We start from the raw sequence: 17,309 nt of genomic DNA, 5'->3' as shown, positions 1-17,309 counted from the left end.
GCTGTCGTAGAGGCTGGGATGTCCTAAAGTCACAGGGGTGGCAGATTTGCTGCCTGAGGTGGGACGCTCTTCCTGGTTCATAATCGGCTGTATTCTCACTGTGTCCTCGTGAGGTGGGAGGAGCGAGGGAGCTTTCTGGGGCCTCTTTTATAAGGGCATGAATCCCATACGTGGGGGCCCCACCCTCATGACCTAATCACTCACTTCCCAAAAGCCCCACCAACTAACCATCACGCTGGGGGTTAGGATTTCAGCATGAACTTGAGGGTATAAACAGGCAATAGTTCCTGACCCAAAGCTTGGTTCCCTAGAGCCGGTTCCATGTCAGAGTGGCTTGTGATAGGGACAGATGTGAAGCTGAGAGGCCCATCTCTGCATCACGGCCAACAACCCGGGAGCCTCGGTCCCCCCGTGAGCCCTGAATCCTGGCTCCGTGCTTACACCCGGGGGCCTCGGGGATGGCATTCCCCCTCCTGCCTGATTCCTCATCCTGTGGGTGGGGATGACAGGAGACTGCCCACAGGGCAGCAGGCAGGGGGTGGTCCGAGGGCCCTGTCCTCCAGCACAGTGGCGCCCCCTGGTGGTTTTGAAGGTTAAAACGAAAGAGGGCCCCTGACGGCCAGGCCAGGGTCCTTCCCGTGCCCCTCAGAACAGCGCTGTTCATCAGGTGCCTCCCACGGTGCTCCTGCTTGTTCCCAGTTACCTGAGAACCTGGTTGCCCAGGGCAATCCCAGTGGAATCAGCAGAGTCGCTGGGATCAGAGGAGCACGTGATCCAGGCTTTCCATAATTAGAACTGTGCTTTTCCCCAATTCTAGAGGTCCTTACACCTCTGATCAGTGAAAATCAGGCAACCCCCAGGAAGGCCATCAAGCTGGGCTTCCAGGGTCCCAGAAGACTCGTTGCAGTGGAGACGGTTCTTATCCTTCTAAATACTTTCTGGTAGCCATCTTCACCTGAGTCAGTTTCTCCGTGTTAAGAATTCATCAGAAGTCAGACTCTGACGTTTGGGCTTGACGGGAGAGTCCCAGGAGCAGTGATAATTGTACCAAAGTTCTACAGGGCGACACAGAAGAAATCCAAAAGGTAAAGCTTGAGATGCTGACGGTGAAATGTAGAAAAAGTCCCCGGTGACGACCTATGGCCACATAAACACGGCCGCTCTTTCATGGACACAGAATAGAATCTCTTGCTATAGGAGAGGCAGGGTTTCGTCTTGCACGGTCCAGAGCAGCAACCGTAACATCAAAATGCCAGGCAAACGGAATCGCTCTCGCTGCCCTGCTGACGACCAGCCAGCCGAGCTCTCTTGGGCTGTGTGAGCTCTCGCTTGCGTCCTTTATGGCTAGTCGGACCGAGAAGGGTTCAGACGCACGGGTTGAAGGAGATCTCAATTGAGTGAAGCAGCTCCAGCAGAGACCCAGACCAGAAGGACTCGACAGATCTGCATGCTGTGGATTTTCCTATTAAACCGACACAGAGACTGTCAGAACCCTGAGGTCCCTCGTGGGCGGCGACGGCTCAGAAATGCCATCGAATCATGAAGCACGGGGAGAGCATCGTGAGAAAGTAGCAAGCAAAACAGCAAAACGCACCCTCCTCTCGCCCGTTTTCCCAGGTGTTTCTATGGCCCTGAGTGCTTTTGTGGCCAGTAGAAAGGATGTGGGATGTTGCTAGAGATGAACAAACCCACGAATGTAGGGGATGGAAGTAAGGGCTCTCTGCCTGAGCACCGCTGAGAAGATTCCAGAAGTTTCAGCTACACTTAATGTGCTAAGTCTGGCAGGCACACGGGTGCCCACGATGCTTCAAGGAGCACCCCTGACCGTCCTGGAGAACTTTAGAAATAAATCCGTGAAAAGGATGTGCAGAGTCTCCCATCTGACCCTCCTGCTCCCATGAGCATCAGAACTGGGGAGGGACTTCCCGGGTGGTCCAGGGGGTAAGACTCCGCGCTCCCAATGCGGGGGACCCAGGTTCGATCCCTGGCTGGGGAACTAGATCCCACGTGCATGCCACAGCGAAGATCCCGCATGCCACAACTAAGACCCAGCACGGCCAAAAATAAATATTTTTTAAAAAAGAAGCAGCAGCAGCACTGGGCCAGCGGGCTGAGGGCCCAGCTAAGTGCTCGTGGCAACCAAGCTGCTGGATCGCTGAGCACAATCTGTGGGACGAGAAATCCCACCGGGGCTGAGTGTGGGCGAGGTGACAGCCGGCCACGGAGAGCGCTGCCCCTGCTCTCAGGAGAATGCAGCCAGCTGTCTGCCCGTCTCCCGGAGCGTTTCGTACTGTTCGGTCACGTCCGGATGTGAGGACGGAAGAGGCGAGGTGAGAGGGAGAAGCGGGAAAAGCCGCTGGCTGCCAAAACGAGTGTGAGCTCTAAATATGGAACTTTCATTTCTACTTAATTTGAATTAACTTATTCAACGACCGAAACCAAAACGGACAGGCAACACGAAGGCCAGCGGCTTGGACCAGCCCTGGTCCTAGGAGTCCGCTGCCAGCTGCGGCACAGGTCGTCGGAACTCAGAGGGAGAGGCGTCGGCGCTCCAGCAGCAGCCTCGGTGAGAGGCTCTGCCCGGCCCCACTCCCAACAGCTGCCCGCACAGCTCACGGGTCACCCAATTCGAAGCCGGGGGTGACACCTCCAAATCTGGGTGGACCTGGGCCAGGGAGGGGCTGCTGTCTGCTGGGTAGGGGCATATGGGCAATACTGCCTCTGACCCCCCCCTCCCAGATGGAGTGTTTGCGAGGCTGTCCCTGACGGGGTGAGGCTGGCGTGAGTCCCAGCACCCAGGGGACAGGTTGGTCGGTGTCCCCTGCTCTGGGCCCAGCCCCATCCTGGCTGACGCCAGCAGAGGACCGCGCTTGGCACCCGAGCAGAGTCAGGCATTGGACCAGGCGGGCTGTGGGCCTGTGCCCTTCAAGGGGCTGGGTTGGGCTTCCTGGACGTGAAGGAGGTGGGCAGGGCCTCCTCTCTCAGCCGCAGCTATGCCAGTGTCCGCTGCTCCGCCCTGGACGGGCCACCTCCGCTCTCGGAAGGGTCCCCAGAATTGTGGCGAAGCCCTGGCCGGGTCCAGCGTCATCTGGATGATACAACCCAGACGCGTCCAGCAAGAGGATGAGCCCCTCACCCTCCCCACGGCCAAGGGTCCCACCCAAGTAAAAAGGCCACCGCCAGGAGGTTTAAAAACTTTATTTGGCTCATAAAATTCCACATTCTGAGAGCGAGCTTCGAGCAGTGCAGAAAGCGCAGGACACTGTTCCTGGGGTGGGGGCTCGGCCTGCAGCACCTCTGAAACTGCTGGTGACCCCTGGGCTGAGACACACAGGCAGCCTAGCGGCCAGGAGAGCCCGGGGGGCCGCCACCACCAGCAACGCCCAACCCGCGGCGGCTGCAGTCCTCGGAGGGCGGGGCGCCTTCACTCCGAGAGCCGAGAGCCACGGCTGTGGTCCTGGTTGTCCCGCCAGACGCAGTAGTTGAGCGTGGCCGCAAAGGCCAGCCAGGCCAGGTACGGGTAGAGCAGGCAGGCGGCCGGTGGGCTCACCTGGTGCCAGGCCACGGCCGTGGCTGCCGCCACTCCTCCCGTCAGCAGGAGGTCCACCAGGGCCTGCACGGACACAGAGGGACAACAGGGAGGCCTGAGGCTCCACGTACGCATGGGGCTGTGTGTCGCAGCTGCCCACCACCACTACGCCTGAGGGACCTCTCCATCCGCCTCTCAGTGACCTGGCCAAGCCCCTCCTCCATCTTCTGCCTCCGTTTCCTCATCTGTAAAATGGGAACCATCGCCCTTCCCTGACTATGCCATGTGTGGGGTGCACAGCACCAGGTATAATGTGGGTTCTCCTATACCAACGGCCCCTAAACCCATCAGAGCCCCGCAAGGCTTCCCGCATCGGAAGAAGAGCAGCTGAGGGGCCCTGGTCCCCTAAGAGCTTCTGAGGAGACGCGAACCAGGAGCCAAGTGCCTCCCCTGCCCCCGCCTTTAGACCCTGACCCTGGGGGTCTGGGATGTGATACCCCATGTCCCCCAAGGGAGGGGCCGTCTCCAGGGACCAGGGAGACAAGCCAAGGTCACACTTACCCAACCCATTTGTCGGGCACCGAAGAAGAGGGGAGGCCATGCCCAGTTCAGAGCCAGCTGCCCAGCGTAGAGGCCCAGGGGAACCACAGCCTCCTTCGAGAAGCCCCCCAGCTCTTTCCAGATCATGTAGGACCCATACCTGAAAGAGAGGCTGCCGGTCAGGACACCGACAGGGAAGAGGCCAGGAGCCTCCCTGCAGCGGCGGGAGCCAAGCTCACCTCTGGGACCACACACTGATGGCTCAGGCATGCCCTGCCACTGACTGCTGTGTGACCTCAGGGAAGTTGCTTAACCCCTCTGGGCCTTTGTTTCTCACGGGGTTGCTGTGGAGATTCTACTTAATACACTGGCGGTGCCTAGGGCAGTACCTGGCACATGGGATACTCAATAAATATTTGACATTATTACCTTCATCAGTGCTGTAAAGGGGGAAACACATAAGGCATGCAAGTAAACAGGATGGGACTTTTGGGCTGGGCCTTAGAGGATGAGTATGAGTTTGCCAGGGGGAGGCAACAAGGATATGCAAAGGCTTAGAGGCATGCACGAGACCCCCTGAGTCAGCCTATGTTACTGGTGAAGTCTGGGGGGCACTGGGGAGGTGAAGCAGAAGAGGGCCTGGTTATGGGGCTCTTAGGGCCACAAGGACAACAATAACACCACCAATAATAATAGCTAATGCCCTCCAGCACTTACCCACGCAGGCACCGCTCTTTCCGAGCATTAGCTCATTCATTCTCATGATAACGTCATGAGCTGGGCGGTACTACCACACCCACCTTACAGGTGCAGAAACTGTGGCACAGAGAGTCAAAGCGCTAAGAGCTCTTGGCAGGCAATCAGTAGGTGAGTCAGCATTTGAACCCGGGGGGTCTGAGGCCAGAGCGTGGGCTTTTTATTCTGTGAGGGGTTGGAGCTTATCAGGACCACAGGGAGTTTCCACGGGGTTCCACAAAAGAGGTGCCAGATTGATGCTCCATCAGGATCTTGATGGTGGTGGGAGGCCTGCAGGCTGGAACAAGTTAAGGCAGAAAGTGGTGCCTGGGCCAAGCTGGGGAGGAGAAGGCAGGACGCAGGAAGTGCTGCAGCCCGACTGGGCAGGGCCTGGGGCTGGCAGAGGGTGTGGCCCAGGTGACACCCAGGTTTCGAGGACTATCTTACTCCCATCAGAACCCTGGGGTGGGCTTCCCTGGTGGCGCAGTGGTTGAGAGTCTGCCTGCCAACGCAGGGGACACAGGTTCGAGCCCTGGTCCGGGAAGATCCCACATGCCGCGGAGCAACTAAGCCCGTGTGCCACAACTACTGAGCCTGCGCTCTAGAGCTCTCGAGCCACAACTACTGAAGCTCACGTGCCCAGAGCCCGTGCTCCGCAACGAGAAGCCACTGCAATGAGAAGCCCGTGCCCCGCAAGGGAGAGTAGCCCCCGCTTGATGTAACTAGAGAAAGCCCGCGTGCAGCCAAAACTAAATAAAAATAAAATAAATAATTTTTTTAATTAAAAAAAAAAAGAACCCTGGGGCATCAGCCTGGTCTCTGCTACCTGCCCTCTGCAGTCCCACCCTGCACTGGGCTGGCACAGAACCAGTATGCAGGGAACCTTCCAGAGGAGGGTGGGAAGCTGACCAGTCTCCTGGGTGCGGTTCCCACTGCAGCCACTGGGGGGGGCACTCCCCCATCCAGTCCTGCTTTGCCTGGTGGCAGTTCCTGGGTCTAGTCCAGAAAATCCTGCAGGGTCCCGACTCTATAGCCCTGTGTCTGTGGGAGGTCCCTTGTCAAATGGGGGGGTCATGAAAATTAACCGAGACAAAGCCTGTCACCAGGCAGGGGCTCAACAAATGGCTACTATTACTGCTGTTGTTCTCACTGCTACCGATCTTGGAAGCATCCAGATGCCCACGTCTGAACTTCGCACACTGAGCCGGCCTCGCCCCTGCTGTTGTGAAAACGGCCAGAATGCCAGTACGGGGTTGCCCGCCCGGCCCAGGAGGCCCCAGAGGAAAAAGTTCACTTGTGCAACCAACAGGCCCCATAGTTTTCTCCACCCTCACTTGCCAAACGAGGCCAGGAAGTGGTGCCCGCTGCCCCGGGAACACCTGGACAGTTCCCACTCTGGAGGAGGAGCTCTGCCCTCGGGCCTGGGCCTCCCCTTCCCCTGCCTGCCCCGGCAGGTGGACAGACCCAGCTGCCAGGCCAGCACCCATGCCCACCTACCCCATGGCCGAGTACAGCGTGCCCCAGATGGGAGCCAGCATCCAGCGGGGCGGGTGCCACGAGGGCTTCTGCAGGCTGGCGTACCAGCGGAGACTCTCTCCGCGGATATAGCGGGAGCCCAGGAAGCCCCCCAGGCTGGGCACCAGCGTGAAGCCCACGGCGGGCACCCAGGGCAGGGCCATGGCTGCTGCAGCTGTTGTTCCCAAAGTTCTGAAAGGGAAGACAGAGCTGGGGTGAGAGGCGGCGATGCTCCAGAGCTGGGGTGGGGCCTCCCCTGGCGTTCCCTGAGGACCTACTGTGCGCAGACCCGGGGTGGGTCTGTTACCAGCCCTTCATCACTCGTGGACCAACCAATCAATTGATGGAACACGCAGGAGGTGCAGAAAAGATGTGTGAGGTTGGGGGGGGCCAGTGCTGAGTCCGCCCTGCGGCCCCTGCCAGCCCAAGGGCTCCAGGGAATGCGTTTCCACCCCCACGAGGCTGCCCTGCCTGGCAGGAGCCTCCCAGGTGCCCCTGCCCTGTCGGCTCCGCGTCCGCGCCTGCTCCAGCTGCCAGGCTCCTGTGCTCTCCCACCCTCACCCTTGACCTGAGGTCTCCTAGCAAGTGACCCCTCCTCTCTGCCGCCTCAGTCACGGCCAGTTTGGGTCCCCTCCACCAAGAAGGCTGCCCAGCCCTGCCTCCCCGGGCCGCTACTGCGAGGCCGCCTCGGTCCACACCCTGCACCTGACGCTCCAATACTTCTCATTCAGTCATTCGTCATTCACGCAACAACAGGTATCAGACAGCGCTTGGCTCGAATACCGGCTCCCCGCCAACATACTGTGGCCTCCGGCAGATGGGCATCAACGTGGCCGACCTGGGTCCAGCCCAGTGGGGGGGGGTGGTCTCTTTGTCCACCATCCCACGGGCCCACCCTGAAATCACCTCCCCTTCCCTGTGTTCCAGAGAGGGAAAGCAGCCTCCCTGGGGTCACACAGCACTCTGGGGTCAGGCTCTGCTCAGGTCGAAAAGCTGTTGGGCCCTGACGCCCAGGGCCACGGACGGGGTGGGTGGAAAGGGACCGAGTTTAAGGCTGGCGAGGACCCCTCGGCAGCCCTGAGAGGCTGACGGGGCTCAGGGCAAGGAAGGCCTGCATGCTGTCACCACCACCTCCAGGCCTGGAGCCCCCCAGCCAGGGACAGAGGGGACCCAATCTTCAGGTCTCTCCATTCTGCTCGTCAAACACTCCCCCTTGCCCAGCAGCCCCCAGGTCTGCGCTGAGGACCTACTAGGCACCCGGCAGCGCTCAAGGCTCCCAGGGAGCCGAGCTCATTGGGGCTGAGAGTCCAGCCAGACAGCAAGCGGGGCTCTGGGCTGGGCGTCAGGGGCCAGCTCTGCCTAACCTGCTGTGGGACCCCAAGCCTATCAGCACCCCTAACTGGGCCTCGGTTTCCCCACCACAAAATGAAGGGGCTGAGCTCCTGCTAACACGCCCTGACTCTAGCTGGAGAAGCTGGGAGTGTCTGTAGGAGATAAAAAGCCACACAGATGGATTACGTTCAGCAGACTTGCAGGACGGCCTCTGCTAAGATGGGGGCTGGGCACCCACGGTGGATGGAGCGGAAGAGGTCCAGACCTCAGACAGGGCACCCCGACCCAGGATCAGAGAGAAGATGGTGCTGGAAGGACACGGGGCATTTCCTCCCAGGGACACGGTGGGGGGGGAAGCGGCGGGGGGTGGAGAGAGGTACGAGGCCGACGGGGCAGCAGGTACCGGCAGGAGGCTGTGCCCATCCGGAGGCAGTGGGGAGCCGTTGGGGCTTCCGGGCAAAGGGCAAAGGGCAAAGGCTGCCCAGGGACAGAAGGGGCAGCTGCTGGCCTGGGGCGCCACGAAGCTCCGTGAGATGCAGAAGCAAGCTCAGTGCCCAACGCCGGGGACTGTTAAGGATGGGTCAACCCCCAAGTCCAGCTTGGAGGGCTCTTTAATGATGTGAAAACTGTCCTCAACAGAACAGTAAGTGCAGAAAGCAGAATATTAAACTGACTACAGAATTATCCCAATTTTAGCCAAAGATGGAGATGCATTTTAAAAACGGTAACAAGTGCGGGAAGATGTTAGCAGCCGTCACCCTCATAAAGCAAACATCTCCTGGGGAACGGCTGTGAGCCTGGCCCGGGCACAGGCCCGACCCAAACAGTGTCTTTCCGTCCTCACCCCGTGAGGGACCCACGCCATCTTATCCCACCTGCCGACGGACCCATGGTGCAGAGCGGTGGGGGCGTTTGCCCAGGGCCCCTCCACAAACAGGTAGCTCGGGAGTCTGAGGCCCGCGCTCCGCGGAGGGATTCACGATGCTTCTCTATCGCTTTCCGAAGTGTCTATAATGAGCAAAATCTTAAAAGGAACCGTCGGAGAGTGACTCTGATTCCTCCCTCCCTGGGCCTCAGTTTTCTCACCTGTCGAGTGGGCACAGTGGGCTCATTCCCCACAATCACCGCACAGATGAGCCGCGAGGATAAACACTGCCCAGGGCTGGCTGGTGACAAGTAAAGGTTCCTGTGCTTTTCCCCCAGCCCCTCCCCTCCCACCCCCCCACCCTCTGGTTTCCAGGGTGCACGCAACTGTTCCTGGGGTGGGGGTGAGGGTCTGATCTCACCACAGTTTGAAGGCCCACCTCTCCTGGGGCCAGGAGGGCACTGGCTCAGAGCTGCTGCCAGGTGGATGTGGAGCCCTGGGACCCAGACACCACTGTGTTATCTCGGGGGGAGCCCAGGCCACCTCAGCCGGCTTTCTCACTTACGCCATGGGGCACAGCCCTGCTCAGCCTGTTTAATAAATGTGTTGAATCCGCAGCCAAGTGACAGCCCTTGGGCAACCATAACAAGCTGTGTTCAGTGCCTGAGGGCTCCCCTGGACCGTGACATGAGCTGGGCAGGTGGGAGGGCTTCACCTTGAACTGATTCTCGCACACAGATAGGGACGCTGAGGCCCAGAGGGTCGGGGTCTGAACTGTGCCTTTTCCCAGGAAGGTCCCAATTTATGCCCACTTTGTCCCAAAAGAATGGCCCCCCTCCCCTCTCAGCAGTGCTCCTTTTTTTTTTTTTTTTTTTTTTTTGCGGTACACGGGCCTCTCACTGCTGTGGCCTCGGACAGGCCCCGGACGCCCAGGCTCCGGACGCACAGGCTCAGCGGCCATGGCTCACGGGCCCGGCCGCTCTGCGGCACGTGGGATCTTCCCCGACCGGGGCACGAACCCGCGTCCCCTGCATCGGCAGGCGGACTCTCAACCACTGCGCCGCCAGGGAAGCCCAGCAGTGCTCCTTTTACAGGTGACCAAGGTTAATGCCACCAGTGTAAGACACATGACACAGTTCACAGCGGTGGACGCACTCGCTCTGGTATTTGTGCCCCAAACACAAACCCCAGTCCAATCATGAGAAAACGTCACAATCCCAGACAGAGGCACATCCGACCAAATACCTGGCCCGCGCTCCAGCACTCTTGAAAAGGGTCAAGGTCATGAAAGGCAAGGAAAGATGGAGGGAGATGTCACCGACTAAGGACAAATAACAGCTAAACGCAATGTGGGATCCCGGACGGACGGGGTCCTGGGCCAGCTGAGCACGTTAGCGCGGTTACCGGCGCGGTGTGAATTTCCTGGTTCCGCTAGGGGAAGCTGGGTGAAGGGTGTGCAGCAACTCCCTTCACTACCTTTGTAACTTTACCGCCAAGTGTAAAATTAGTTCAAAATGAAACATGAAAAAGAAAAGAAGGATCCTGGTTTGGACACTAACGCGCATAGTCTCCTACTTTCTCCTCGATATTGTTGTCACTGCTTCGGTCCCTAAGCCCCACCCCTGACCCACCTGCCACCGAGGCCCCTCAGAGTTTCCTGACCATTTATTTGTTTTCTATTTCTTACTGCTTTTGGTTAATGGAAATGAGAGGCATATAACATAAAATGGACCATGTTAAAGTGCACAGTTCAGTGGCATCTGGTACATTCCCCAATGTCGTGCAACCATCCATACCAAGTCCCAAAACGTGTCCATCACCCCAAACGACGCCCACCCATCAGCACTCACTCCCCATTCCTCCCTCCCCCGGCCCCTGGCAACCACCATCTTCCTTCTGTCTCTTTGGATTTACCTTTTCCGCACATTTCACAGAAATGGGATCACACATCATGTGGACTTTGGGGTTCGGCTTCTCTCACTGAGCGTGTTTTCGAGGCTCAGCCACGTTGTAGCCTGCGTCCGTACTTCTCCCCAAGGCGTTGTGGGCAGGGGCGCTCGTGTCAGCCTGCCACGGCACCCAGCCGGTGCCCAGGAAACCCCCCGCGCGCCAGCTGACGGGGCTGGAGAGCCCACCGCCCTGGTCCCTTGCTGCACAGAACAAACAGACGCCCAGGAAGAGGTGGTGGCTCTCGCCTCCGCGGTGACAGAGGAAGGCCTGAGTCCACGTTTCTGCTCACCCTTCTAGGCTGCTGTGTTTATGCACCCCTGAGCCAAGAGGATTAAAGGGTCTGCCCAGCCTGAGGGTCAGAAAACAGGTGGGTCAAATGCCCCACATGGAGAGAGCCCAGGCAAGGAGCTTCCTGGGGCCTCATGGGGGCCGCCAGGCTCTTGAATCACCCGATTAGGGGACCCACCAAGCTGAGTCATGCTGGGCTGGGCTGGGCAGGGCAGCTGGCCCAAGCAGGCCTGAGAGAGATCCATCCTGCGATGGCGTTAGGGTTAGGGTTTGGGTTAGAGCCACTCCAGTGGCCAGGAGGGGGCTCGGGGCTCAGGCGGAGAGGCAAAGCCACCCACCTGCCCTTAGTTTTGGTTTCCGTCAGAAGGTGACGAAGAGCCCAAACCTTGGCTCTGCCTCCAATTTACTTGGTGAAGCCAAGCCAAAGCTCCTCTCTGGGCCTCGGTTTCCCCTCACATCAGGTGGGTGTAACGTGCCCTGTGTGCTTCATGGGGTTGTGGGCAGGCTCAAGGGAGGTCCAGACGAGCCAGGGGATGTGGGGGTCAGTGTCGGGGACCACTCATCCCTGCAGGAGGAGAAGCAGCTACACGGCGCAGACCCAAGGCTGAGAACATGACAGCCCGTTGGTCACCCAACACTCAGTGGGTGAAAATGCTTCCAAAAGGCTCCGCCCTCAAGGCCTGGGGCCACTGAAACCGAGGCCAAGAACAGGCAAAGCAGAGAGCTCAGGCCCTGGGGTCAGGAGAGAGTGCAGGCCTTTGGGAGGGGTGGGGGGCGGAGCCTGGGGCAGGGCCCAGCTGTATTTATCCTGGGTCATCAGGGCTTCACTCAGGCTTCACAACAGCCGAAGGGGTGAGGCCAGCTGCTTCTCTTCTCAGGCCCGGAGTTCCACATCTCTCGGCCTCCATAGTGGGCTCCACTTTCCAAATGCGGAAATCGAGGCACGGGGAGTCACAGAACTTTCCAGGCCTGGGTGACTCTGAGACCTCCTGAAACATCCCTCCGGCTCCTGATCTGGGAGTCTGCCGGCCTCGGCTCTGGGCCACACAGCCAGTCACAACGGTGGGCTGTGTCACCTCCCCTCTTCAGCTTCCTCCTCCATCGTGACAAGGCACTTAAGCCCTGCCCCAGAAACCTGCAGGGGGGCCCCGGGCTCATCTCAGGCCACTCGCAGCCCACCTCAGCCATTCCACCCCCTGCCTTGGTGCCCGAGGATTCGCTCAAGACCAGCAGCCTCACTCTCTCCAGCACCAGGGCCAGTGTCCCAGCCCCGACGAGGCATCAGGTCCCAGCTGGGCCCGTGGGCAGCAGTTTCAGGGTCTGAATCCTCCCTGCCCCTGGGGTGAGACTCAGGATCTCTCGGCCTAGTGATGCTTCACTCCTGGGCCGCTGTGTCCCCGTCTGTGAAGGGGAGGTTCCAGCAGTGGGCCTCTGGAGGAGCTTTCTGCTCTCTGAGGCCTCCCTATAGAAGGTGACAGAAAGTGCTGCTCAGAAACAGAACAGAGTTTTGCCATTTCTCTGGTCCCCACCTCCAAGCTGTACCCAGCTCCTCCTGGGCCTTATCTCTCCTTCAAGCCACCACCGATGGTCCCAGGGACCTGTTTTAAGGCTCCCTTTTTTTTTTTTTTTAATGACTCAAAGCTAATCATCCTCATTATAACCTCTGTTCATCTTCTTCATTATGAAAGTATCCAACGTAACAGACAACAGGTCTGGAAACCCAGCTGGTCTGGAATGGGTGGGGCTGGGGCTGACAAAGGGGAATCTGCTTTATGGAGAAGGACTGTTGAGACAGAGAGCATGCTCACGCATCGCTTGCACAATCAAAAATAAGTAAAAGAAAATATAAATAAGAGACAGATTCAGAAATGAAGTAACAAAAAGTCAAAAGTGTATACGGCACAAAATAGGCTCACCCCCTGTCAGCACCTCCCCTACGCCTGCCTGCTCAGCGATCCACTGTCAACGGTTTCTGGTTGCTGGCTAAACCAGCAGGACACCATTCAGTCATGGCCAGCCAGACACACACACACACACACACACACACACTCACACACACACTCACACACACTCACACACTCCAGGCACACACTCCTCCGGGCATGCACTGTGGAGAAAGCAGGGCTTTGAGGTCAGACCACGAGTATGTGAACCCCGGCTGCACTGCTCTGTGCCCCTGGGCAGTTTCTTGGGTGAGCGTCAGTTTCCACCCAGTGCAAAGGGCACCCTTGGCAACGCAGGGTTCTGTCTGAGCCTCCCTCTGGGGAGGCCGAGCAGCCTGTCTCCCTGCTCCTTTCCCGACCAGTGGACAAGAGCTGCTGCTGCCTGGGAGCGGCCCCTGGCCTCCCGCTGCCCTGTGTCGGGGTCCCCACGCCGCTCCCCACAGAGACACTGGGGCCCTCGGCCCACATCCAAGCAGCCTGGCCTTTGGACCACGGGCCTGCTGTGTACCAGGCATTCTGGGCCGTGCTCCTTGTACACAGCCTCCTCCTTGGCCCGTGACCCTTTGGAACACCCCCAGTCACACATCCTTAGGGGAGGCTCGAGTCCTGCCCCTCCTGCCGTCCACTCTGCAGCATGTGGCTGGTGCCAGGTACCATCATGCCCTAGCAGGCCAGCCCGAGAGGCTCCCAATCCAGGCCAGGCCACAGGCCTCGGCGAGGCTGGCTCTGGCTCTCAGCCATGTGTTCACAGCTGGAAGCCCCCCTGTAAGCAGATAGGGTCAAGTGCCCCCCAAGGAAGAGAACCACGCATGGTTTTCTTGACACAATAGAAGCCATTTTAGGCCTAAGGCGTTTTGTGGTCTAAGCCTGGCCACAGTGCTTGCCCTGGAACAGGTCTCTAATAATCTTAAGGGAACGAAAGAACAAGACAACTGTTATCAGGCAAGAGAAATAAGAAGAGCAAAGATGGTGAATCAGTTGTAAAGACTCCCAGTTCTGTCTCAGTGGTAAAGGTTAGCCCGAAACACGTTTTTGAGCTGTTTTGAAGAATTTAAACACGTCTCCCTACCCCCACCCCAGGTGCGCAGATACCTGATCAACTGGAAACTAAGGGACAAGAAGCTGACCTTTGCTGACCCGTTGTAACTTCAATCAACTAAAGCTTGGACTCTATAGACCTCTGCCCCAGTTCTATGTTGAATTCTCCTCTGCTCAAGCCCCTTCATGAATATGCAGCTTAAAACTTCCCCAGTTTTGCTGTTTGGGGAGACGCTTCTTTGGGAAAGCTCCGAGGTGCTCTCCTTACTTGTCGGAAGTAATAGACCCTTCCTTCTCCCGATCATGGGCTTAGTTGTGCCTTTTGGTTCGGCACCCACCGAGAGGCAACCCCAGTTTTCCGGGAACACCACGACCCCTCCCACCTGGGCTCCCAGCTCCTTTCCAGGAGGGGCAGGGGACAGGCAAGTCCCAGGGGATGCCCCGCCCACACCGGGACGTGTAGGTTACAGCGCACCTGAGCACTGTACGGGGATCTAGGGACCCGGTTCTAAGGCTCCGCGGCGCCTTCACTGGCTTTGGACAAATAACCTCCCCTTCTCTGGCCTGGGTTTCCTCCCCTACAAATGGGGTGTCTCAAGTGAATCAGGAGCCTTAGAATCTTAGGTCTCCCGGGCACTTTGTGATCCTCAAGGTATCCCGCTCCTCCACTCCCGCCCTCTGCCGGCCGCGGCTGCTCAACTACCGGATTGGGCGGGAAGGGGGGGGGGGTGCCTGGTCCCTCCCGCGGCTCCGCTTCCCGCGGGACACGAGGGTCCGGCGGGGTGCGGCGGGGCGGGGTTGCCCAAGTTCCCCCTTCCGCGCCCCCAATCGCACCGGAACCCGGCCGCGCAGGAGCGCCGATCGCGGAGGCCAGGGCCGGGGGAAGGGGGTGTCACCGCCCCCCCCCCCCCGCCGGCCGACCCAATGGCCGGGTCCCTAGTGCTGCCCCGCGGTCGACCCCCGGGTCCCCGCCACCTCCCGCCGCAGTTTCCCCTCGGGCCCCGCGCCGGCGGGCGGGCGCTGTCGGGGGTCGCTGCCGCGCGGGGCCCCCTTCCCGCCGCCCCTTCGAAGCCCCGTCCCCACTCACCGGCGACGACGACTCGCTAGGGGAAGGGCACTGCGCGGCGGGAGGTGGGGTCCGGGCCCGGCCCCGGCCCCGCCCGCGAGGCCCCGCCCACCCGGGCCCGCGAGGCCCCGCCCACCCGGGCGGCGGCAGCGGCCGCCGACAACCCCGCGGGTTGGGGCGCTCCCTCCTCTGGCCGCCCTGCCAGGAAGACGCGCCTCCGCCTCCCCCGGGCACGAGCGCGTCTCCAGGCCGCTTCTCCTTCCCACCGTGACCGCCCCGCCGCGCAGACACTGCCGGCTCTGCAGGCAGGTCGCATCTCTTCTTCTGCCTCGTTTTTCCTATCTGTAAAGTGGGACGATAGAGGTCACCGATCTCAGAGAGGGGAATTACGTCGCCTGACGGCAGAGCCCTGAACATCCTTCTACCCAGCAACCCTGGCCACCATCTCCGGAGGAGAACCCCAGCTCCTTTAGCTGTTGCCCCAGGACAGGAGGCAGCGCTGCCCTCTTAGTCCTGGCCCAGCCTCTCTGTGGTTGGCTCCCTCCGCCTCCATCTCCTCATCGGTAAAATGGGCACAGCATGGTGGGACTAAGGAGGATGCCACATGGTAATGCAGGAGACCACAGGCTCTTGGCATTCAGTGACCATCACAGCCCAGAGGTGGCCTCCAGTTTGCCAGGGTAACCCTGATGGGGCAGCACGTCCAGGCCCAGGCCTTGCGCACTTCACCGCCTCATCTAAACACACTGCTTTATTACTGCAGCCCAGGGCCTGTCACTGCCCCCTTGACTAACTTGGCCTGGCAGGGCCCGCAGACTGCCAGAACCACAATTGCCCAAACTGGACACTTGGGGTGGGGGTCGGGAGGCCCAGGTGATCTCTGCCTGCTCCTCCTGGGCTGAAGTCTGACTTTCCAAGGGCCTGCCTTTTTTGCCTTCCTGGGCCTCGTCTACCTTTGACTGCGTTTGTATAAAGGCAGGTATAATCCAGGCTGGGTTCTTTTCATCTTTTCTTCTTATTTTAAAGCAATTAAAATATTTTCCTGGATCCCTCAAAGTACCATGGACCCACACATTGTGGCTACTGTTCCTCGTGAAGTTGGTCTGGCCACGCCTCCCGGCAAGCTGCCAGCCCTCACCCTCTTCCTGTAAGGAGGTGCCTAGTGGCCTGGCCGAGTGGCAAACCCGCCTGCCCCGGAAAACCCGTAGTGAGGAGGTAAGGCAGCTTCCCTCCCACCTCTCCCCTCCTGCTTGCAGGGCTCTAGGCCCACGGGGCATCCTGGGAGGCAGCGATTTCTGGTCCCAAATACTTGCTGGGCACCAGGGCCTGGTGGGGGCGGGGGGGGGGGCAGAGAACAAACACACTAGGCCCGCCCTTTTCACAGGTGAGCCCCTGCAGTTCAGAGGGCCAGTGGCCACCAGAGGGATTAACACTGCAGGTCTAGATGAGATGTGGATGCCCCTCCTGGGGTGCTGGGAAGCCTCCCGTTACTTGTGCCCCCCTCTGCCCAACCCCACGCGCCCCACCTGAGCCTGGGCAGCGGCCATCATCCTCCCTAGCTGGCCCCCAGGGAGTCCCTTCCATGCCCCTCCTCTGCTCGGGACCCTCTGTGGCTCCCTTAGGATACAGTCCAAGTCTTTTACCTGGCACTCAAGGCCCTGACTACCTGACCCTACCCCACCTCCGTGCCTTTGCATGCACTGTTCCCCCTGCACAGAGGATCCTTCACTCCCACCCTGGGCAGCTCCACGTGTCCAAGTCTGACTGCTCTGCAGCGTCACCCCAGGAAGCCCTTCCAGAACCCTGACTCTGTACCACCCCCCACTCTAATCGGGCCGTGACCTGTGAACTTCTCAGCACTGAGCACCGGAGCCTCTCCTGGGCATTTGGCATGTGCCAACCTCAAGGGATGTATATATTGAGCACCGCAGGTTGCCCAGCTCTGGGCTCAACCCTGGAGGGTACAACACAAGCAAACCCAGCCCCCGGCCTCAGTCGATCGAGGAAGGAGGCATGGAAAACACCCTCCCAATCCCCAGAGAATACTCAGAGAGGTGACAAGGTCACACAGCTTGTCAGTGGTGCCGTCAGGATTTATACCCCGGCAGTCCCGGGCCTGCACTCTTAACTATTGTGTCATTCACTACGCGTCTCAATTCTAAGTGTGATTTGAGTACAGTATTTTCTTATATTTTATTTGTGTGTTTACTTTCTTACAGGAATAATTCATATTTATTGTCAGGAAATTGGAAAATACAGGCAAAAAGGAAAAAAGTCACCCACTCTCCCATTACCCAAGCACAGTCAACACTTTGTGAGTTTTTCTATGCCTTTTTCTAAGCACATGCACATGCTTCTTTACAAGAATGCCTTCATGAAATAATTGGTTTTGTAATTTGTTTTCTTCCCCTTACAATAAATCAGAAACCTCTTTCTACATGATCAAACATTTGTCTACATTTAACACGTGTACGCTTTCGAATAATGACAAGATGCCCGTCTTCCAGC

At 59.0% G+C, this 17,309-nt stretch overlaps 1 protein-coding gene across 1 annotated transcript; it reads right to left on the bottom strand.

The window, feature by feature from the left end:
• Positions 1-3,183: 3,183 nt before the first annotated feature.
• On the bottom strand, positions 3,184-14,859 carry TSPO (translocator protein). Its single transcript, XM_059080962.2, has 4 exons — positions 14,823-14,859; positions 6,302-6,511; positions 4,091-4,229; positions 3,184-3,613 (listed from the first exon to the last, which is right to left on the bottom strand). The coding sequence occupies exons 2-4, from the start codon at positions 6,481-6,483 to the stop codon at positions 3,425-3,427; spliced, it is 510 nt and encodes a 169-aa protein (XP_058936945.1). The 5' UTR covers positions 6,484-6,511; positions 14,823-14,859; the 3' UTR covers positions 3,184-3,424.
• Between the last annotated feature and the right edge of the window lie 2,450 nt (positions 14,860-17,309).

This window comes from Kogia breviceps, chromosome 12, assembly GCF_026419965.1.
Source record: "Kogia breviceps isolate mKogBre1 chromosome 12, mKogBre1 haplotype 1, whole genome shotgun sequence".
Classification (NCBI taxonomy): Eukaryota; Metazoa; Chordata; class Mammalia; order Artiodactyla; family Physeteridae; genus Kogia; species Kogia breviceps.
This window is presented reverse-complemented; position numbering and strand designations above follow the sequence as displayed.

Coding starts and splice junctions, on each gene's coding strand:
- TSPO (XM_059080962.2), bottom strand. CDS start 6,483: ATGGCCCTGCCCTGGGTGCCCGCCGTGGGCTTCACGCTGGTGCCCAGC. Junction 4,230..6,301: donor ACGCTGTACTCGGCCATGGG/GTAGGTGGGCAT, acceptor CCTCTCTTTCAG/GTATGGGTCCTACATGATCT. Junction 3,614..4,090: donor GTGCCCGACAAATGGGTTGG/GTAAGTGTGACC, acceptor GTGTCCGTGCAG/GCCCTGGTGGACCTCCTGCT.